The sequence below is a fragment of the Suncus etruscus genome, chromosome 5 (assembly GCF_024139225.1).
Source record: "Suncus etruscus isolate mSunEtr1 chromosome 5, mSunEtr1.pri.cur, whole genome shotgun sequence".
In the NCBI taxonomy this organism is placed as follows: Eukaryota; Metazoa; Chordata; class Mammalia; order Eulipotyphla; family Soricidae; genus Suncus; species Suncus etruscus.
In genome coordinates this window covers 12,693,361-12,713,776 of record NC_064852.1, presented here as the reverse complement: position 1 = coordinate 12,713,776, position 20,416 = coordinate 12,693,361, and the positions used below count along the sequence as shown (strand labels likewise).

Sequence of the window (20,416 nt, the reverse complement as noted above, 5' to 3'; positions counted from 1 at the left end):
CTGCTGAGTGTGGTTCCAAAACGAAAACTCAGAATAAATAAATAAAAATCTCTGTTCTCAAAGGGCTAGAGTATGTGCTTTGCATGAAGGAGCCCTAGGTTTGATCTACAGTACCACATGGTCCCATGACCTAGCCTCACCACTACCCCAGCATTGTCAGGTGTCGCTCCAAAACAAAAAATCAATAACAACATCAACAGCAAAATCTATGCTTGGTTGCATTGCCAAAGATGGTTTCGGTGGGTATGGAGTGGGGCCCAGGCATCAGTATTCTTGCTAACTCAGCATATCACTCTGAGGTACTGCTGGGAAAGAGAACCCCACGCTCTGATATTAGCAGTATATGAGGACACTGGATGCTCTGGGAAGTTGCGGATCAAGAGACCTGTACACCTCATTGGCTGAATTTAGGGCACTCTCCTGGCTGTGTACTTGGGTTTCTCCTGGTGCTCAGACAGGGATCAACCCTAGCCTCCTACATGCTGAAAGCATATGCTCCAGTCAGTTGAGCTAGTTCTCTGGCCCCAAACTTGCATATCCTCTTTTGGGGTTTGTTTTGTTTTATTTTGGGGCCACATTTGGCTGTGCACAGGAATCAATTCTGAATCAGCTGTGTGCAAGGCAAGTTCTTTACTCACAGTACTATCTTTGTCTTGGAGTTTCCTTCAGGCACTTCAGTTTCCTTCCATATCCCAAAGTGACTGGCCTATATGACCGTCCCAGACTAGGGCGGGGGCAATGACTGCACCCTGAGGATCTAGGCTAAGTTTACCCACCTTCCATCCTGAGGTGGTTGGGAATAAATGAACATAAATTATTGCTTACTATTAGAGTTTCTCAGATCTTTATTCAGAAGGGTAGTGATTTGGGGGAGGCTAGGGGCCAAACCTAGTGGTGTCCAGTGCTGACTCCTGGCTCTGTGGTCAGAGGTCACTCCTGGTGGAGCGTGGGAGACCTGAGTGCTAAGGATCAAGCCAGGGTCATCAGCTTGCAAAGCAAGTGCCTTCACCCTATAGTATCTCCGCCCTACCCTTCGTTCCCCATGTTTCTTTATTACCAAAATTATGTCACAGGAATTTAACTCCATTGATGAGCCTGTGATCAGTTGCTTTAATATATTTGTTTGGTCAAAGTGGCAGTTTCCAAGAACCTATCCAAGAACCATTCGGTGAGAACAAATTAACAAATTTCACTTTACAGTTAACTTTTCTTAATACATTGTATTATTGAGGAGCAATTTTTTATAATGCTAGTTAGAGAATATTAAGATTTAAAAAAAATAAGAACCAGTGGGGCCACCGGAGAGATAGCATAGAGGTGGCACGTTTGTCTTGCAGGCAGACGGACGGTAGTTTGAATCCTGGCATCCCATGTCGTCCCCCAAGCCTGCCAGGAGCAGTTTCTGAGCGTAGAGCCAGTAGCGCTGCCAGGTGTGACCCAAAACCAAAAACAAACAAACAAAAAAACCCCAGATGTGTTCGTATGGTTGAGTTCTAAAAGGACATGTGGTGATACTTCTTAGTTTCCCCTTTTTTTGGTTTTTGGGCCATACCCGATGATAAATCACTCCTGGCTTGGGGGGGGTCCATATGGGACGCTGGGGGTTGAACTGAAGTCCGTCCTAGGCTAGTGTTTGCAAGGCCTTACCTCTAGTGCCACCGCTCCAGCCCCATATATCTATTTCTTAAAAGACCACGTGTCGGCCAGAGAGATAGCATGGGCGTTTACCTTGCATGCAGAAGGATGGTGGTTCGAATCCCGGCTTTCCATATGGTCCCCCAAACCTGCCAGGAGCGATTTCTGACATAGAGCCAGGAGTAATCCCTGAGTGCTGCCGGGTGTGATAAAAAATAGTATCACGGGGCCGGAGAGATAGCATGGAGGTAAGGCGTTTGCCTTTCATGCAGGAGGTCATCGGTTCGAATCCCGGCGCCCCATATGGTCCCCTGTGCCTGCCAGGAGCAATTTCTGAGCCTGGAGCCAGGAATAACCCCTGAGCACTGCCAGGTGTGACCCAAAAACCAAAAACCAAAAAAAAAAAAAAAAAGTATCACATAGAAATATTGATAGTTGAATGAGATGCAGGGCTGGGGGTGTCATTCAGCAGAACACTTGGATCTGGTTTGGTCTCCAACACCTACTGAAAAGGAAAAGTGTCTAAACACTTGGCACAGGGTAAAGCAATGCGTAGGGCATGCCCCATTCCCAGGCTCCTCAGCACCAGCGTGCGCCTGGGAATCAAAAGGTCAGCGCCGTGTGTCTCGCCCCTGTGCTCCTACCTGGCACTGGCTGGCACCATCGCTCGGAAAGCCTCCCTCCGTTCATGGCTGCAGCTCACTCCTTTCCCACCCGTTCCATTTCCAGGAAAGATGGTGAACGTGCCCCTGGAGCAGCTGCCCCTCCTCTTCAAGGTGGTGCTGCACTCCTGCAAGACCAGTGTCGGCAAGGAATAAGCCGAGCTCCGCCCTGCTCTGCCACTGCCGCCGCGCCGTGCCATGAGGGCCAGGACGGGCTCCAGGAGGAAGAGCCCGGCCGGGCCACGACGGAGGCTGTGTCACTGCGTTCCCCGGTTGCTTCCAGAGCAAGAAGCGTTTTTGTTTGTTTGTTTTTTTAACCTCATTTTTCTATATATTTATTTCACGACAGAGTTGAATGTATGGCCTTCAACATGATGCACATGCTTTTGTGTGAATGCAGCCGATGCATTTCCTTGCAGTTTACAGAATGTGAAGATGTTTAATGTTACAGTGTTGTCATTGTTTAGAGATAGTTCTTTTCTATTTTGAGGGAGAGGGTGGGATGGGGCCGAGATGACTGTTTCCATAATGTTGATAAAAGACAACTACCTCAGTGGGAAGGGAGGGGTACATCCATCCCTGCCCTTGCCACGTGTTCTCTCTCCGCCGACTCAGGCATTTGTCTGGCCGAGAGAAAACTTCCTTTTCCTAGCCATAGAGTTGCCAGATGAAAGAGCACAGCTTACTGGGTAAAGCCCAAGGGGAGGTTTCGTACGCAGAGAGTAAGTCTTGGAGATTGAGGCATCTCTTCTCTTGGAAAGCAGAAAAACGGAGAGGGGCCCGCACATTGACCTTCCCTCTTCACAACCTCTCAGGGAGGAGGGCAAACGTGCACGGCCGACCGGCACTGCCGCTAACTGTCTGCTTTCGCCCAGGCAGTGTCCTGGCAATAAGCTTACCCTTGGGAAGTGCCTGCCAGCTAGCTCCCTTGGGGCTCATCGATTCTTGGTTCCTTTCCCAGATCGACCAGGCCCACCTTTCCCAGATTCCTTGCCTCTCTCTGTGACCCCTTTGAAGAAAATGAAGTGAGCAAAAGGGCCTGTTCTGAATTCTGAGCCCACTACTGGTTTCATCGCCGTTAGCCCTGCTTTCTTCAGTCAGTGGGAAGGGAGACAGAGGCCAGACTGCCAAAAGAAGAAAAGCCTCATGCTCGGAGTTTCCTCTGCCGCCCTCCCACCCCCCAGGTCACTGTTCAGTCCAAAACTGGAGGCTCTTTGGATTTGTGGGGAAGACCCTTCTTTCACAGCTGACCAGATCTCTCTCTCTCTCTCTCTCTCTCTCTCTCTCTCTCTCTCTCTCTCTCTCTCTCTCTCTCTCTCTGTGTGTGTGTGTGTGTGTGTGTGTGTGTGTGTGTCTCTCTCTCTGTCTGTCTCTGTCTGTCTGTCTCTCTCCCTTCTCCTAACCTCTTTGGAATGAGACCATGCTTCCTCAGAACAGAAGTCAAGGCCCAGAATGGCCCTGCTGCCCCTTAGAATGTCAGTGGCCCAGCTGAGCAAGATCCAGAGGGCTGAGATCCAAAGCACATAGAAGGGATGGGGGGGGCTTTAAACTACCTCATGCTCCTGAGGGCCTGGCTGCTTCCTCTGCAGATATTGCCTGGTCCCTTTGTTCTTTCACTACCTGCCCCTCTGATCCCAGAAAGTGTTCCTCACCCTCTTGGCTTTGGCCAGCAGCCACACTTGATGGATCCTGGAGCTCTTTTAAATGTGTTTCCCTTCTCTTCTTCACTCGACACCTGTTCCTGCCTGCAGGGCCCATGCAGCAGACAGGCCACTCAGCTGGCTTGAGTTCCCTGAGAGGGAGGAAGGGGCCTTCAAGCACCTCCTTTTTGCCTGTGTAGTCAGAAACCCTTTTCTCTCTCCCCAGCTCAGCCGAGCATATTTACCCAGTGGGTCATCACTCCCTGTGCGTGTTGTGTTGGGTAGTTTGTGTCAGATTGTAATTTTTTCTTTCCGGTGAAATGTTACGGGTACCAACAGAGTGATGACTTTGTCTGAACCCTGATGTCTCTGAAACTTGGAGCATTATCTCTCAGTGTCATTTCCCCAACTGCTCTGAGAAAGAAAAAGTTGAATGAGGCTCCTCAGGAAAAGTTCCAACTAGAATGTTTCACACATCTATGGCAAGGTGTGTGTGTGTATTTCTAAGTCCAAATTTTTTGTTTCCAACTAGAATGTGTGTGTGTGTTTGTGTGTGTGTGTGTTTCTAAGTCCAAATTTTTTTGTTTCCCACACATCCGTGGAAAGGGTGTCTGTGTGGGTGTGTGTTTGAGTCCAAATTTTTTGGTTTTTTCCCACAATTTTTTACTTTAAGCACCAAAATCACATTCTTTAGTGACTATGCGACTTTGAATTGCTTTCCTCAAGCTAGAGAGGAGGCATCAAAGCAGAAGCCCCTTCTCCAAAACAGTTCCTTTCTGCAGCATCCTCTTTTGGTTACTCCTCCTCCATCTGGAAAATGGCTGACTTTTTTTTTTTTTTTCATTGTTTTTCTCTTCATCAAAGTATTTGGTTTTCTTGAGGAGTCAAAGGAAGCCACTCTCTGAAGAGATGAGAATCATGTCTCTTCCATAATACAGCATGAAGCAGAGCAAGTTGTTAATTTAATGGGGGGAAAGGTTCTGCAAGTTGCCATTGTACGATTTCGTTTTTTACCAATGTTTGCAGTTGATTTCATAGAACAAAGAGCCCATTCATTGCCGAGGGCCTTGCCGAATCTCTGAGCCAAGCAGCCATGTGTTCCAAGACTGAGCCTGACCTGTGGTCCGCCTTCCATGTCCTCTGTGCCCGGTCCTTTTCTGATGACATGGGCTTTTTTTAAACAGGGTAAAGTGAATGTGTTGCATTGCAAACTCAGGTATTATGAGGAGAAGGTAGGAGTATAGTTAGCAGTGTGGGGACATTAGGTCAGCCACTAGATGTATTTGTGAGTTTGGTTTGAAGGACGCAGAGAAGCATTGGAGGGGGAGGTGTGGTGTGCTTGTTTTCTGCCTGTCTTCTCATATGTTTGGTTAACCCGCCTTTTTTGCTCATGGAAGAAGAAAGTTTTCATGTTGACTCTAATCCCCCTCCCTTCTGTCTTCTTTCTCTCTGATCCCCTTCCACCAACAGCGCCCTCACTTTGAGTTTTTTTCCACCACTGAAATGAATGAGGACCCTCAAAGCCATGCATTAAAGGAGGGTCTAACTCCTCGCACTGCACTCAGCTCAGCTAAGCAAGCTCCCCACTCCTTTTCCTTGGAACTTCACCTTCAACTAATGCTCTGTCTCCTTTATAGACTTTGGAACCTTTCACAAGGATTGATGGTCTTGTCCTGAGTTTGGAGAAACTCCCCCCAAATCTGTCTCCAGGCACTCCACCTGACTCAATAGACACCCCACCATGTCCCAGCCAACTTGGAACAGGCGAGCCTCCAGGGCTGTTGGGCAGTGGCCTCCCTGTCCTACTCCTTAGAACCAAAGCAACAAAGGGATAGAGAGAACCTAGGGGGCTTTTTTTACCCCGTCCTGGGTTGGGAGTCATGTCTGGTGGTACTCAGGAGACCCTGCAGTGCTAGGGATCAAGCCAGCGTCAGCCACATGCAAGGCAAGCACCTTAACCCATTTCCTATCTCTCCGGCCCTGAACCGAGGGGTCTTTGTGTTACCACTGGATGCCGCCCACTGCATGCTGACCTCCTCTGGCCCCCAGCTGACTTCTCAAGGGAAGTGAAATGACTGCTGGCATGGCCAGTAAATGTCACCAGGCTGGATAACCCCTCCCCAGAGCTGCCTCCTCTCCACCATACTACCTCATACTACCTCAGTTCTTCATTTCCTGGGGTGTGAGTCAGGAATGAGAGATGAACCCCACATGGCCACACTGTCAGCTGTGCCCAAGGTTGTGCCCAAGATTAAACCCTAGTTCCAAGTCTTTAGCTCTGGGCCTCTGGTCTGTCTCTTCTCCCCTTGTTGCTTGTTTTAAATTTTGCAGTTCTTTAAATCCATTCTTTCAGACCAGCCCTTTTATTAAGCTTTAAATGTTTCTTTATTGACCTTTTTAAAGTAAAAAATTAAAAGGACAAAAAAAAAAAACCTTAAAATAATAAAAAAGAAAAAAACTCACTCCTCTTCCTTTCCCCTGTGTGATCCATGAGAATCCCTCTTGTCCTCCTCACTGCCTTTGCAGTTAATGATTCCTCTCTCTTTCCTTGGCTTGAAGCGTCTTATGTCCAGTGTCTGTGAAATGATGTTTTATCTCAGGATGAGAAGCGGCAATCGTCCACCAGGTGCTGGATACTGGTTAGCCTTGAGGCAAGGGTTTCTAGGGCCACAGCTCAGGGATGTGTATTTAATTACAGGGTCCCCAGAAACCCCTCTCTCGGTTGCCATAAGCAACAGCCTCTCTTCTGGGCTTGGGAGCCAGACCTGGACTGTTTCCTCAGAGGCAGGAGCCCCAGAGAGCCCACCAGCCTGTGAGCAAGCTGGGCTCTCTCAGGCCAGATCTGGGTTATCTTGAGGCTCACAGTCCTGCCTTTCTGGATCCTGCTGCCCAGTCCAGGCTCCCCTAGCTTCCCTCCTCTAGGTCCTCTGCTCCAAGCTCGAAAAAAGAAAAAAAAAAAAAAAAAAAAAGCATTGTGTCACTGGTGATGGTGGCCCTGCCAGCCAAAGGCTCAGCTGCTTTGCCCTTTGGTGACCATTGTTTTCTTTCTCTGAAATGTCTTGTAATAGTTGATAATGTTATTAACTCGAATTTCCCTGAAAAAGAAAAAAGAAAAAAAAAAAAACAACTACCTCTTGAATGACATCCTGGCCGATTCCTCTGTGCAGACCCTTGTGGGAAGAGAGCCTCTTGCTCCGGCTCTGTTTACATGCTTCTGTTGGGAAAGAAAGCCCGCCTGCTCTGCTGTGTTGGTGTTTCTGTCTGTGTTGCCATCCCAGGCCCGCGATAGGGACTTGTGGCTGCATTGTGGTGTCTGGGCTATGTCTGGGAGTCCCTCCCACCTGCCCAGACAGGGACTAGCCACTGTCTTGAAGAGGCCTCCATTGATTTCCTTCCTGTATGCAAGACCTGAGGAGGACCATTTCCCAGCACCGCCACCTTCAGGGGCCCCGGCAGCACATGCGTCCATGAGCCAGTCTGAGCTACCTGCCCTCGCGCCCGCCTCTGCTCACAGGCCAGGGTAGGAATTGAGCACACGGATGTCTGAGCCCTTGTTCCCACGGGGCCGGCCAAGGGCTGCCTGGTAGCCTGACTCCATCTACCCCGCGTGACCAAATAAAGGCTAGTTGGTGGGCTCCGCAGGCTCCCCAGGCCCTCTGCTACCTCCCACCCTGCCAGCCGGCAAGGGCTGGGCCTTCCTGTGAATTGACTACCTGTGGAAATGTGACCAATTAGTGTGAAATGCATGTTTAGCAAGTGTTAGGTACTGTATTTGAACCAATAAATGTGAATCCTTCTGCACACGGCATCTGTGAAGTTTGTTTGGCATTCTGGGGAGATTCGACCAGGAGCTGCTTTGTATATTTAGACCGGCAGCCACTGCTCGTAGCTGGTAGTCACACTGATCTCTGGTGCTGAGGACTGGCCCAAAGATGCTTGACACTGACCGGCAGACCTGTCCCGGGTGCCCAGTACTATGTGGGCCTTTAAAGTGACCCGGTCCTTGTGGGACTTTCAGAGATTATGCCTGTTTTCCTAAGTGAGAAACTACGGGTAAGAGGAGTGAAGGGATTCGTGTCAAATTTCCAACCACTGAGCAGTAGCTGGAAGAACTAAGGCCAGCAGGAGAGGCATTCCTGACCTTTGTAGCACAGTGAGACATGGTTGTAATAAAGACTCAGGTGGGGTCATGGGGTCTAGCACAGTACTTCTCGGCCTTATGCCAGACCCTCTAGTTGAAAACCAATGATCAAGGGCTGGAGCGATAATACAATGGGAAAGTGTGTGCACCCAGGTTCAGCCCCAATATCCTAGATGGTCCTTCGAGCCCACCAGGAGTGATCTCAGGGCACAGTGCCAAGAGTAAGCCCTGAGCACTGCTGAGTATGGCCCCAAAACCAAGAATAAAAGGAAAGAAAACCTCTGAGCTAAGGGTGAAGTGCTATCTCACAGGTATGTTGAAACAAGACTGTCAGAAACGTATTTGGGGGGGTGGGGTGGTCGGGCCACACCCAGTAGTGTTCAGGGTTACTCCTGGCTTTGCACTGAGAAATCGCTCCTGGCAGGCTCGGGATCACATGGAATGCCGGGGATCAGGGATCAAATCTGGGTCTGTCCCGGGTTGGCCACATGCAAGGCAAACATTGGACCGCTGTGCTATCACTCTGGCCTGGAAACAATTTTTTTTTTTTTTTTTTTTTTTGGTTTTTGGGCCACACCTGGTAACGCTCAGGGGTTACTCCTGGCTATGTGCTCAGAAGTCGCTCCTGGCTTGGGGGACCATATGGGACGCCGGGGGATCGAACTGCGGTCCGTCTCCTAGGCTAGCGCAGGTAAGGCAGGCACCTTACCTCCAGCGCCACCGCCCGGCCCCCCGCCGGAAACAATTTTTTAAGACAAAGATAAGAGATGTGTTTTTTTTGTTGTTTGTTTGTTTCTAGACTAACCCAGTTGTACCAATGAATCACTCCTGGCAGTGCTCAGGTACCATATGTGGGTTTGGGGATCAGACCCAGGTTGGCCACTTGTAAGGCAAGCACAGTACCCACAGTCCTGTCTGGCCCAGAAACACGACTCTTGAGGTGTGTGTGTGACAAGGGGCTGCCATGGCAGGGATGGTGACAGATGGGAGGGCTTAACAATTGCAGGCTTTAGCATTCAGGAACCTTCAGTGTCAAAGTGTTTGTAGGCAAAACACCCATTAAGCCTCAGGTAAAAGATAACGCTCAGCCCCAGCTTCAAACTGGTGGCTGCCCTGTCCAAGATGCCAGTGATTAGGGCCGGAGAGATAGCATGGAGATAATGCATTTGGTTTGCATGCAGGTTGGTGGTTCGAATCCCCGCATCCCATATGGACCCTTGAGCCTATCAGGAGCGATTTCTGAGCAGAGTCAGGAGTAACCCCTAAGCGCTGCTGGGTGTGACCCAACAACCAAAAAGAAAAGATGCCAGTGATTCAAGGCCACATTTCCAGAATGAGGTTTTAGAGCTGAGGAAACGGAGCCCTTGAGACTTCCTAGCGCCACATGCGAGGGAAGTGTCAGGAACCAGGACTGGAGCCCAGCTGGCCACTTCGAAAGCTCTGTGACCTGCAGTCCTGCTGGGCAGAGTCCAGGGACAGGCAGAGTCGGGCTGGAGCTTAGATGCAGGCAGATGGGAAAGAGGAAGGCACGCTGCTGTTTGGAAAATAAAGGCTGGGTAGCGTCAGATCAAAGTCTAGTCAGCCCTCGTGTGTGTGAAATGAGGGGGCTCCCAGCTGCCTTCCCTACCTCAGCCTCCTCCAGCACGAGGCCCAAAGAGCCCTTGAGCTTTGAAAGGATGGTTAGAACAAAGGAAACGCTGCAGAACTAATTAATTGACTCTTCCTTGCCCCACTCGAGGGGAGATAACAACTCGAGGTGCAAGGAGGAGAGGAGCCCATTTGCTGAATGCCTTGTGGCACCAGGATGGGGGTCCATGTTTATTGTCTTCTGTTTCTCACCACACATCTGTCTCAGTGCCCCCCCCCCAATCCCCCATTACTCAGCTCACTGAGGCTGGAGGAAGTTATATCTTAAGATGCTCAGGAGTGAGGGGCAGAATTCCAGATCTGTCTGATAGCAAAGTTACAATAGGCCTCCTCCCTTCTCAGCCTTAGCTGATCGTCTGGCTTTTGTAACAAAGCTCTGTAATAGCCTCTGGTTGAACTTTTTTTTTTTTTTGCTATTAAAAAAAAAAACTATTAAGCTAATAAAGGATTAATATCTAGAAGAGGTGAGTGAATGAACCCAAATTCTTCGTGTGGTGCCCAGGAAAAAGTCTTGCAGCCCAAAATCTGGATTACCCTCACCCCACCTGCTTCCTGCTTCCCAGCCTCTGGTGGCCTGCACATTCCAGACCCTCATAAATCCTTTCCGAAAAACTGATTTGGAGCTCTGGAGCCATCATACAGTAGTTAAGGCACTTGCTTTGCATGCAGCCATCCACGGTGACTTCCAGCACCCACATGGTCCCCGGAGTACCATAGGAGGGATAGCTGAGTATAAGTAAGTCTTGGGCTGCGTATGGGTGTGACCCCCAAAACCACAAAATTAAGAAAGCTGCTTTTTTTTTTTTTTTTTTAAAGCTGCTTTTCTTGAGGCCAGAGCAATAGTATAGCAGTAGGGCGTGTTTGCCTTGCAAACCTGGATGGATTCTGGTTCAATTCCCGGCATCCCCGAGCCTGCCAGGAGCTATTTCTGAACGCAGAGCCAGAAGTAACCCCTGAGCACCGCCAGGTGTAGACCCCCCTCCCCAATAAAAACAGAAAGCTGCCTTTATAGCTCCATAGAATACGATTTAGGAATCAACTGAATGTATAATAGAGCATTTGGGAGAGGGCCAAGTAGTAAAATCTAGAAGTAAAGAAGAATCAAGGATTTAAACTAGAGCAATACGTCATGCTGGGCTGAGCACTGTATGTCTGCGCTGAACCCTATGAGGCTGTTGAAGGACCCCATTTTCAGGTAAGAAAACCCAGAGAACCTAAGGAGTTTGCCTAAAGTGCTCACGCTTCATGCACTTCCAAGACTGGGTACAGACAGCACTGCTTGGGGCCTGCTGTTGGGGTCTATATCCTTTGTGGTTTGCCAGGAAGAGTCCACAGAGGAAGTCGATGTGCTGGTAGCTCCAGGAGGCCCCAGGAATGACAACAGGAGAGGGAGTGGGCCCTGGGCATGAGGTCTGAGGTGGTGGCTCAGGGGACCCTCCCCACAGAATGACTCCCCTCAGTCCTCAGGCTGGCGCTGACCTGCACAAGGGTCTCTCTCTCCCAGGAGATTCAGGCTGCTTCAAATCCAGGCCCGAGAGAAATCCAGCTAGCAAAGGAGGCATGTGAAAGGGGGCTGCAGCCTCCACGCCCCAAGAGCAGAGACACGAAGCTCAGGCACCACCTCTGGCTTCGCCTGGCCTTGGAGTTCTGGGGCCCAAGGAGAATCAGCCTCTCAGAGCCTGTGGCGAAAGTGCCCCACTGTCAGACCCAGGGCTCTTGGAGTCTTGTTCCCTTGGCAACTAGTCTCACCATGGAGACACAGCCCCATTCTTGCCCTCCTTGCACACTCCCTCTGTACAGACATTCCCTGTTCCAAACTGGTTCCTAGGAGCGGGCCTGGGGATCGAGGACCACTCAGAAGGCACGTGGGACGCCGCCAGAGAGGCGAAGAGAAGCCCTGTGTATTTTGGTGTCCACTTTCTGCCTCAGAGGACCCTAAGGAGTGTCCAGACTTGGTCTCACTAAGCTAGAAGTGAGGGGACAAGGTAACCCTTGTTACCTCAGTAGGAACCGAGGTTCAAGGAGAGACCAGCCCTAAGTCTCCCAGAGGACCAAGGCTACGACTGAGACTGGCGTCTGGGACTTGAGTCTCCCTCTCCACCATATTGCGAAATATCAGCTGAGGAGGAGGGTAGTTGGGTGAACCCCCAACTTGGCGGGAGCTCAGCAGCCAGCAGCAGCGGAGGAACTGCACTATTTTAAGCCAGGGCCAGCAGGCCCCATGTGGGCACCGAGAGGGAGGCCAGGCCCGAAGCCAACTTCCCGGAAGTCACCATGGCCGCCGCCTCTGCCCGGAGCCACTTTCTGAGGTAGCCACTTCCCTCCAAACAGGAAGGAGGCCCTCAGACCAGGACCTGCAGCCTCAGCTTCTGCTTGCCACCCCCACCTTCATTCCCCTGGGGGTTGCCCGATCCATTGTCCTCTCTCTGGGCGCACTCCTGGCAGGGGGTACGAGCGGATGTGGGCTCCTGAGGGGGCTGCCCCAGTCCACCCCATGACCAGGAGAAGAAGGCTTCCACTCCACTTGCCCCAGCCCCTGAGACTTCTTCTCAGGCCTTTCCTGAGCCATGGGGTTGGGAGGAAGAACAGCAATGTTCCCAGACATGGCCGCTCTCTGGCCTGACGGACAGAGCAGAGGAAAAGACAGACTGACTCATGGCAGCAGATACAGAGATATTCAGACAAGCAGAGAGAGGCATCTGCCAAGTGGGGCTGAGAGGGCGACAGTGATGCTCGGGGTAGCTGCCCCTGACCACCCCCCAAGTTCAGGCCCTGTCAGGGCTGTGGGGGGCCCACCGGCTGCGTGGCTGGAGAGGAATGTGGGGAGCAAGGCTGGGTCACCCCTTGAGGGCCAAGCGTGTGTGTGCTGGGAGATAAATGAGCCCGGGAAGGGGCCCCAGCTGTGGCCGCACGCTCAGAGCATGAGGCAGACGCCGGGGCCCAAGGCTGAGGCCAGTCCCGCCTGACCCCCCAGCTCCTCCATGGGGCTTCCACCAAGCCTCTCCTGCTGCAAAAATCCCAGTCCCAAGGCCTAGCAGCCCTCTAGAGAGTCTCATTTTTGAGGAGCAGTGTGGGCCCTGGAGCCAGCCAGCCCAGAGGCTCTTAGCTCCAGCTCTGGCTGCTCAGGGCACTCAGGTGAAGGGGCCAGGGGGACTCCTAGCAGCGCTGCAGAGCTGCTCCCAGGACTGTCCCCGTGTGTCTGTGCTCTGCCTTCACACTGTCCATCCCATACATACCTGGTCTCTCCCAGCCCCACCAGAGGGTCCATTGCCTGTGCCCAGGGAGTGGGGAGCAAGCAGGTCTCTTCCGGGCCTCGGCACCCCTCCCCACACCGCAGCTGAGGCTCCCGCTGGCCACGGCCTTGACCCGCCACTGTGGACCGCTCTGACATTGGCATCGGATCTGAACATCTGGCAGCAGGCTGATAAGGGGCGGAGCGGAAACAGTCTCTGCTGCTGCCAGCAGCCCCACCCCCCTCCACGACCTGCAAAGGGGGGGTCTCCGCAGCATCGCCTCACTCCCACCAGCTCTGCAGACTCCTGAGCACCCACTTTCTCCAGCTCTCCCTCCTCCTCTCTGCTCCTCTGCCGCCATCTCTCCTTCCCTCTCTCCTTTCCCTCTCTCCCTTTTTTTTCTCCCTCCTTCCCTCCCTCCCTTCTCTCACCCCCAGCTTGTCTAGAACTCATTATTCTTCTCCATCTTCTCATTTTCCCATTTTCTGTCTTTTCTCCAAGCTGTGGCCTCTTTCTCTGACTAGCTGTCTGTCCCCACCCCAATCTGATGACCCTTTCCCATTTTCATTTTTGGGTCTCTGTTTGTTCCTTGTTCCCCCTTCAGGAAGCTGCTCTCTGGCACTTTGGGAAAGTCCCTACTTAGACCAGAGACCCTGAGCTTTGTTTGCCTGGTGGGATGGGGATGAGGGAGACCACCCCTTCCCCTTCTTTTTTTTTTTTTTTTTTTTGGTTTTTGGGTCACACCCGGCGGTGCTCAGGGGTTATTCCTGGCTCCATGCTCAGAAATTGCTCCTGGCAGGCACGGGGGACCATATGGGACGCCGGGATTTGAACTGATGACCTTCTGCATGAAAGGCAAACGCCTTACCTCCATGCTATCTCTCCGGCCCCCCTTCCCCTTCTTGTCCCCCTCCCCTGAGATAGATCCTCTGCCCCCCAGGACATAAAACCGAATGAGTGCCCTGAGTCCTGACAGAGTGGATGGGAGACTCTGGCCCTCAGATACTGGGATTCAGCCCCCAGCACCGCCATGCCTGGTGATTTTGGGAAGACACTTCATCTCCGAGGTGCTCACGGGGAAAAAAGGTGGGAATGACCACTTCTGTAGTCAGGGTGAGGGCCAGCCAGGAAGGCAGCATGAAGGAGGTGGTGTCATAAACAGATTTGGGCTGACTGAGTGATGGAAAGTGACCCCACTGAGTGCCAGGTGGAGGGGTCCTGGGCCACAATGCAAAGTCCCTCGACAAACAAGACTGCTTGCCCTACCCAGGCAGCTATGCCAACTGAGACTTCAGCAGGAGATGCCTTGAGGCCGGGTCACCCCAGGCCACAGGGCAAACAGTATCTGTGGTGATGTAACCTCAGACAACACCCAAGAGCCTAAGGACAGACCCTCAGGCCTTCAGCCTGTTTGTGTCTTTGCTCACATTTACAGGACGCCAGGCAGCAGGAGTGTGACGCATGGATTGATTGTCTTGTTTTGTCCACCTCACAGAGAGGACATGAGGCCCAGAGACAGGGAGTGACTAGTCCCAGCTCACACAGGAAGAGCAGCCACTGAGCTTTCGTTTCATTTCCATGAGAGTCAGATAGCAATTCTCTTCCTAAGTGAGGGCAGTGGAGAGTGACTGCTTGTCATGCAGGAGGTCTTGGTCCCCCCATCCCCGAATATTCCCACCATGTTGGTGATTTGCCAGAATGTTCCTTTTTCCATTTCAGAAGAGACTCAGCATTGCTCCAGAAGCAAAAAAGCATTGCATTAGATGGAAGGAAGACTCATCACTCGGACATGAGATGTGCAACCTGTAAGAATGTCTGTGGACATAATCTAAGGTCAGACTCGCTGAGACGTCAATGGCATATTATATTGTAGAATGAATTAGAAGACAATGAACCAACAGCATCAGTTCCCCATGATAGTCAGTAAAATGTTGCCTTGTGTGTATTATAACAAAAATAAATAAATAATGCGAGGCTGGAGAGATAGCACAGTGATAGGGCATTTGCCTTGCAAATGTAGCCGACCCGGGAGAGACCCAGTTCGATTCCCAGCATTCCATATTGCCCCAGCCTGACAGGGGCAATTTCTGAGTACAGAGCCAGGAGTGACTCCTGAGCTCTGCTGGGTGTGGCCCAAAAACCAATCAATCAATCAATCAAGGTAAAAAAAATATGCTTGGTGAGGCCAGAGACGTAGTACAAGGGATAAGGTGTTTGTTGTATGCAACTGATGCTGCTTCAATCCCCAGCATCCTATATGGTCCCCCAAGTACCACGAGGAGTGATTCCTGAGTGCAGAGCCAGGAGTCACCCCTGAGCACTGCTGGCGGTAGCTCCAAAATCAAAACAAACAAAAAAAATAATAATATTAATGCTTGAAGTTGGGCTGGGAGATGGCTTAAAATGCTAGAAGGCATATTTGTACCTTTAAGGCCCCAAACTCAAGACCCAATCCCCCCACCTACCCTCCCGCCATGGTCCTCCAGGTACCAGCAGGTGTGGTCCTGATGTCCCCCACGTTGACGGGCCTGACCAATACATTTCTGGGTCGAGCATTGAACTGTTCAGCCCAGCTGGCTCCTGGACCTCTGAGCATTTCTTGGGAATCCTCACACACAGGCACAGAATTAATTTTTGTTCACTGGCCACACCCAGCAGCAGTGGTTGGGGGCTTTGTACTCAGCGATCACTCCTGATGGGGCTCAGAACTCCATATAGGGTGCCAGGAATCAAACCTGAGTTGTCTGCATGTAAGATAAGTGCCTTATCTGCTCTGCTCTACCATCACTCTTGGAGTTAGGGTGCTTACCCTGAAGGCGGCCACTTTAGATTCAGTCCTTGGCACCTTATAGAGTCCCCTTGGCTTGACCAGGAGTGATATCTATGAACAAATCTAGATGTATGCCCTGAGCACTCCCAAATGTGGCACAAAAACAAACCCCCCCCCAAAAAAAAGAGAAGTTTGAAGTGCTTCAATGAGGAAGACTGAATTATTTACTCCTTATTTATTTATTTAGTTAGCTAGTTATTTTTTGGTTTTTGGGCCACACCCGGTGACGCTCAGGGGTTACTCCTGGCTATGCGCTCAGAAGTCGCTCCTGGCTTGGGGGACCATATGGGACGCCGGGGGATCAAACCTCGGTCTGTCCTAGGGTAGCGCAGGCAAGGCAGGCACCTTACCTCTAGCGCCACTGCCCGGCCCCTCCTTATTTATTAAGTTACTTTGGCAGTGCCAGCAATTGAACCCAAGGCATGCTAAGCAAATGCTCTGTTGCTTAGCCACATTCGAGCTCTGAAAACACGTTATTTTATTGGTCTATTATATTTATGTTGGTGAGTGTTTTATTTATTGACTTTTATTTTATTTGGAATCATACCGGTAGGTTCTTAGAGTATCCTGTAGTACTACCTTCTCCAACCTGGTTCTCCTATGCACAAGACATGCACTCCAGCTGCATAATCCAGCTCTCCGGCCCCAACATCCTGTTTTTAAATATAGGTAGTACACATAGGTGGTTTCTGTGTTCCAGGAAAAAAAAATTCTCTCTTTCCAAACTAAAAAGGGGTCTTCGGTGTGCAGTTTGCTTGTTCCCATTCTGTATCTCAGCAGAGTTTACCCACAACCCTTGGGAGAGAGTTTTCTCTTTCTTCGAGGCCTGGCCCCTGCCAGGCACTACAGTGTGACCAGGAGCCAGGGATGTAGCTCAAGGGGTAGAACACACGACTCGTGAATGTGAGGCCCTGGGTTTGAGCCCCAGCATCCCATGACCTCCTGCCCTCCTGGCTGTGCTCTGGTCCCATGAGGAAAATAAGAAAGGGTTACAGCAAGGACACAAGAGTGGCATGGTGGGCAGAGAGAAGACCATCATGGGGCCTGCAGCCCAGGTCAGTCTGGACCAGGCGGGTTGGGCCTAGAGACATGGGGGAGTCAGGCCTCCCAGGAAAGCAACAATATCCATCCACCCTGCTGACCCTGGCTGTCCCCACTAGGCCCACACTGGAGTGCTCAGCCCAACCTCCTTTACCCCCGTGGTCTCTAAGGGAGAAGTGTCCAGAATAGGGTGAAGCACACAGCAGGGTAAGGTGGGGGCCACATGCAGCTCACCTGCTGGCCTTTTGGGGCCCCTGCTCCCATCTTCACCTGATCCACACCTCTGGACCACCTGACGGCGTCCCCCAGCCCGACCTCACTCTTCTTCTAGCCCGGGGAGGTAGCTGTGAAGGGGAGAGGCCGGGCTGCAGGCCCGAGGGGGAGCAACCCATAAATCACACCCCACTCCCACCCGGGTGCTAACAAGCAAGGCTGCCTATCCGCCTAGTGGGGTCCCTGCCTTGGGCTCCCCCGGCAGCCTGTTGCACAGCTGGCCAAGGTCTCCACCGTGCCTTGGCCTCCACCCCCACCGCGGCCCCAGATAGATAGGGGGTTTTTTTTCTCTTCCTTTTCGTTTAGGAAAAGGGAAAAAAAAAATCAACCTAAATGAAGAGAAACACCAACAAAGAACAAGCCCCACAGAGTCACGTGGGGGCAGAGACCAATTGGGTGTCCGGCCCCCCCAAAGGGCGGGGAGGAGGAGGACGGATGGACAGGGCCAGCCTACTGTCCGCTCGCCGCTCGCCGTGGCCTGAAGAAGTTCCGGGTGCGCCCGCTCGGCACTGCCCCATCTGGGCCACCGAAGCCTCCCCGGGACCCCCGGTGCCCGCTGTCCACCGTCATCTGCGCCAGCTTGCCCCTCGCTCCGTAAGTGAAGGCCTAGGCCCAGGCCTCCACTGGCCAGCCTCCTCCTCCGGGTGTCCCCGCAAGCGGCCTGGGCAGAAAAGGGCCGGGGTGGCCCCAGAGCTGCCCTTCCACAGGCAACCAACTCCTCTCTTCCTGGTGGGAGGGGTTGGACCTCTGAGGACAGGGAGAGTGGGGGGCCGTGGGCACCAGAGAGCTGTGGGGCTCAGTGCCAGGGCTGAGCGTGGGCCTGGTTTAGGGGCCTGTCTTTGGTTCTGAGTGGGCCTTCGTCATCCCTCTATCATTCGGGGTCCTGTGGCCAGGCCAGGGTTCTGTCTGTCTGTGGGCTTAAGTGGGTAAGGGGCTTCGAGGTCCCATAGGTGAACTGGGGTGGGGTGCCAAAGGGACAGCCCCAAGAGACACCCAGTGGATTTGAGTGGAAGTAGGGCGAGGGGGTGAGTGGCTAGAGAAGGACAAGCCTCATTTGAGTCCCCAGACTTGGCTCCCTGCATCCTGTGTCTGCCCCAGCCCTGTCCAGGGGACCCCCGTAGGTTCTGCTCTGGATATGTCCTCCAGCCTAGCTCCTGATTCAGTCCCTGTCCATCCACCCCCCGCATGTGTGCCCCTTTGCCACTTTTCAAGGTTACCTCCCTTCAGCTGCGCAGAGTCAGGAGCCCCCCACTTCTGCAGGGGAGGAGTGCGCCTACAGCCAAAGGGGCTTCTGCTCTCCGTCCTGTCCTCTCCACGATCCACCCTCGGGCTTGCAGGGAACCCACCGGATGGGGCTGTAGGGCCCATTTTCTATGCAGACTCAGAGAGGCCAGGACCAGCTTGCTCAGTGTCACAGCAGGGGGCAGAAGATTCGGCCCTTCCAGGGGCCTTCCTTCCATGGAACAGCGAGGGTCCGAGTTCCCCAAAACACCAAGCGACACTGTCCCTGTGGGGCCTGATCCAGAGATGCGAACACCCACCCTTGCTGCTCTCAGCATAGCCTGGGACGGGGTGGAGCAGTGACTACTCCAATTTTCAGGTCTCAGAATATTTTTTATTTTTTATTTTTTTGCATCCGAAGATGACAATAAGCTGGAGTACCAGATCCTCAGCCCAGCTGGGCCCAGAGACCCCTTTTGTCCCCCCACACCCAGGACTGTCAGAGCTGGAAAGCTGAAGCCACTTCTCCCCCATTCACCCACCCACTCACCCACCCACCCACCCAACTACCGCCCTTGAGCCCTAGAAGGGTTCTGCTTCTCCCACTCCCCAGACACTTCAGGAGACGGGCTGAAATGGAGAAACCGAGGGCGACCCCAAAAGCGCTCCCCATTCCCCGGGGAGCAAAGCGAGGACGCATCCAGGCCCTGTGCCACCTCCACCCGCCTTGCAAGGGACCCCTAGCCGGGTCCCCAGTATCCAGAGTTAGAAACTGAGGAGCGGCCTGGAGAAAGGGGAGACCCGCTCCAGTCTGGGGGAGGTCTCGAGACCGGGCTGGGGTGCGAAAGGGGCTCCCAGCCGCCCCCTACCCTGGCCCTGCCCTGGCCCTCTCCGCGGGCGCCCCTATCCCTCCCCAGCATCACCTCCAAGCGGGCCTTGAGCCCGGGGCGTCCCGACGGCCCCGCGGCGGGTCGGGGGGCTCCGGAGAGGAGCCGGGCTGGGCCTGGGGGTGCCCGGCGCAGGCGTGGGGCGCGGTGGGTCCCAGGTGCGCGCGGGCGGGCAGGGCGGGCGGGCAGGCGGGTAGGGAGAGGGGGGACCAGGCCCGCGCCCCCGCATCCCTCCCTGCCGGCGGGCGGGAGTCGCAGCGCCGGGTGCACCAAGGCGCATCCCCGTCTCCAACCCACCCCAGGGCGCACGGACGGGCTGGGGAGACGCGGGGCGCGGCCTCTGCAGAAGCGTGGACGCCCCTTCGGGCTCCGGGGCTCCCGGGTGCCTCCTCCTGTGGCTCTCCCCGACTTGTGGAACGGGGATCCAAGCTCGAATCCGGCCCCCGAGGATCCCCGCGCCCGCCCGCCCAGCCACCCACCCACCCCCGACGTCCTGCGCTCCGGGGCTCTAGGGTGCGGGAATCCGGGGTCCCCTTTCCTCCCCGGGTCGTCGCGGCTAGCAAGGCTAGGCTGCGGGCTTTGTCTCCCCGGATTTGGGGGCTCCGAACCCAGGCCGGCTCTCGCGGGCTGGACACGACACGACACGACACGACGCGACCCTGCGGGGCGGCACCCGGGGCTGGGCGCTTGCTGCGTCTCCATCTCCCCAAGCTTGGGCATCCTTCGAGCCCCGTCCCCGCGTGTCCGTGCCCGGCCGCCTCCACGCTCCACCCTCGCGCCTCCCTCCGCGCTTCGTTCCCAGGGGGGCCCCTCGGGCGGCGTGCCGGCTGGCGTGGTTCTTTCTGGCGCAGGGACGCGCGCTCCGCATCGGCTGTCGGTGAGGTCTCGGTGCCATCTCGCTGTCTCTGCCTGCTTGTCTCCCCTGTCTCTGTCCCTGTCTGTCTGTCTCTGTCTGTCTCCCCTGTTTCTGCATCTGTGTCTCGGTCGGGTCCCCCACGCGTCCGCCTCTCCTTCTTCTCTCCTTTTTCTCAGCATCGGGGTTTTTTTTTGGTTATCAGGACGCACGAATCCAGATCAAAGCGCATCGAATCCGAAGCCCCCCTAGGCGGGAGCAGCCCCCAAGGGGTCGAGGGGGTGCGGGCACAGAGTGGGCACAGGCCACCGGGACACAGATTCCCGAGTGGGCTCGCAGACGGGCGCAAGGTG

General features: G+C 53.6%; 1 protein-coding gene across 1 annotated transcript in view; it reads left to right on the top strand.

Moving 5' to 3' along the window:
• The window catches only part of NR6A1 (nuclear receptor subfamily 6 group A member 1), a gene marked incomplete at its 5' end in the record, with an annotated part of 47,833 nt that extends 45,185 nt beyond the window's left edge, over positions 1-2,648 (top strand). The window contains one exon of the mRNA XM_049774217.1: positions 2,365-2,648. Coding sequence (XP_049630174.1) covers positions 2,365-2,453 — 89 coding nt within the window. The remainder of the gene's footprint in view (positions 1-2,364) is intronic.
• Positions 2,649-20,416: the final 17,768 nt, after the last annotated feature.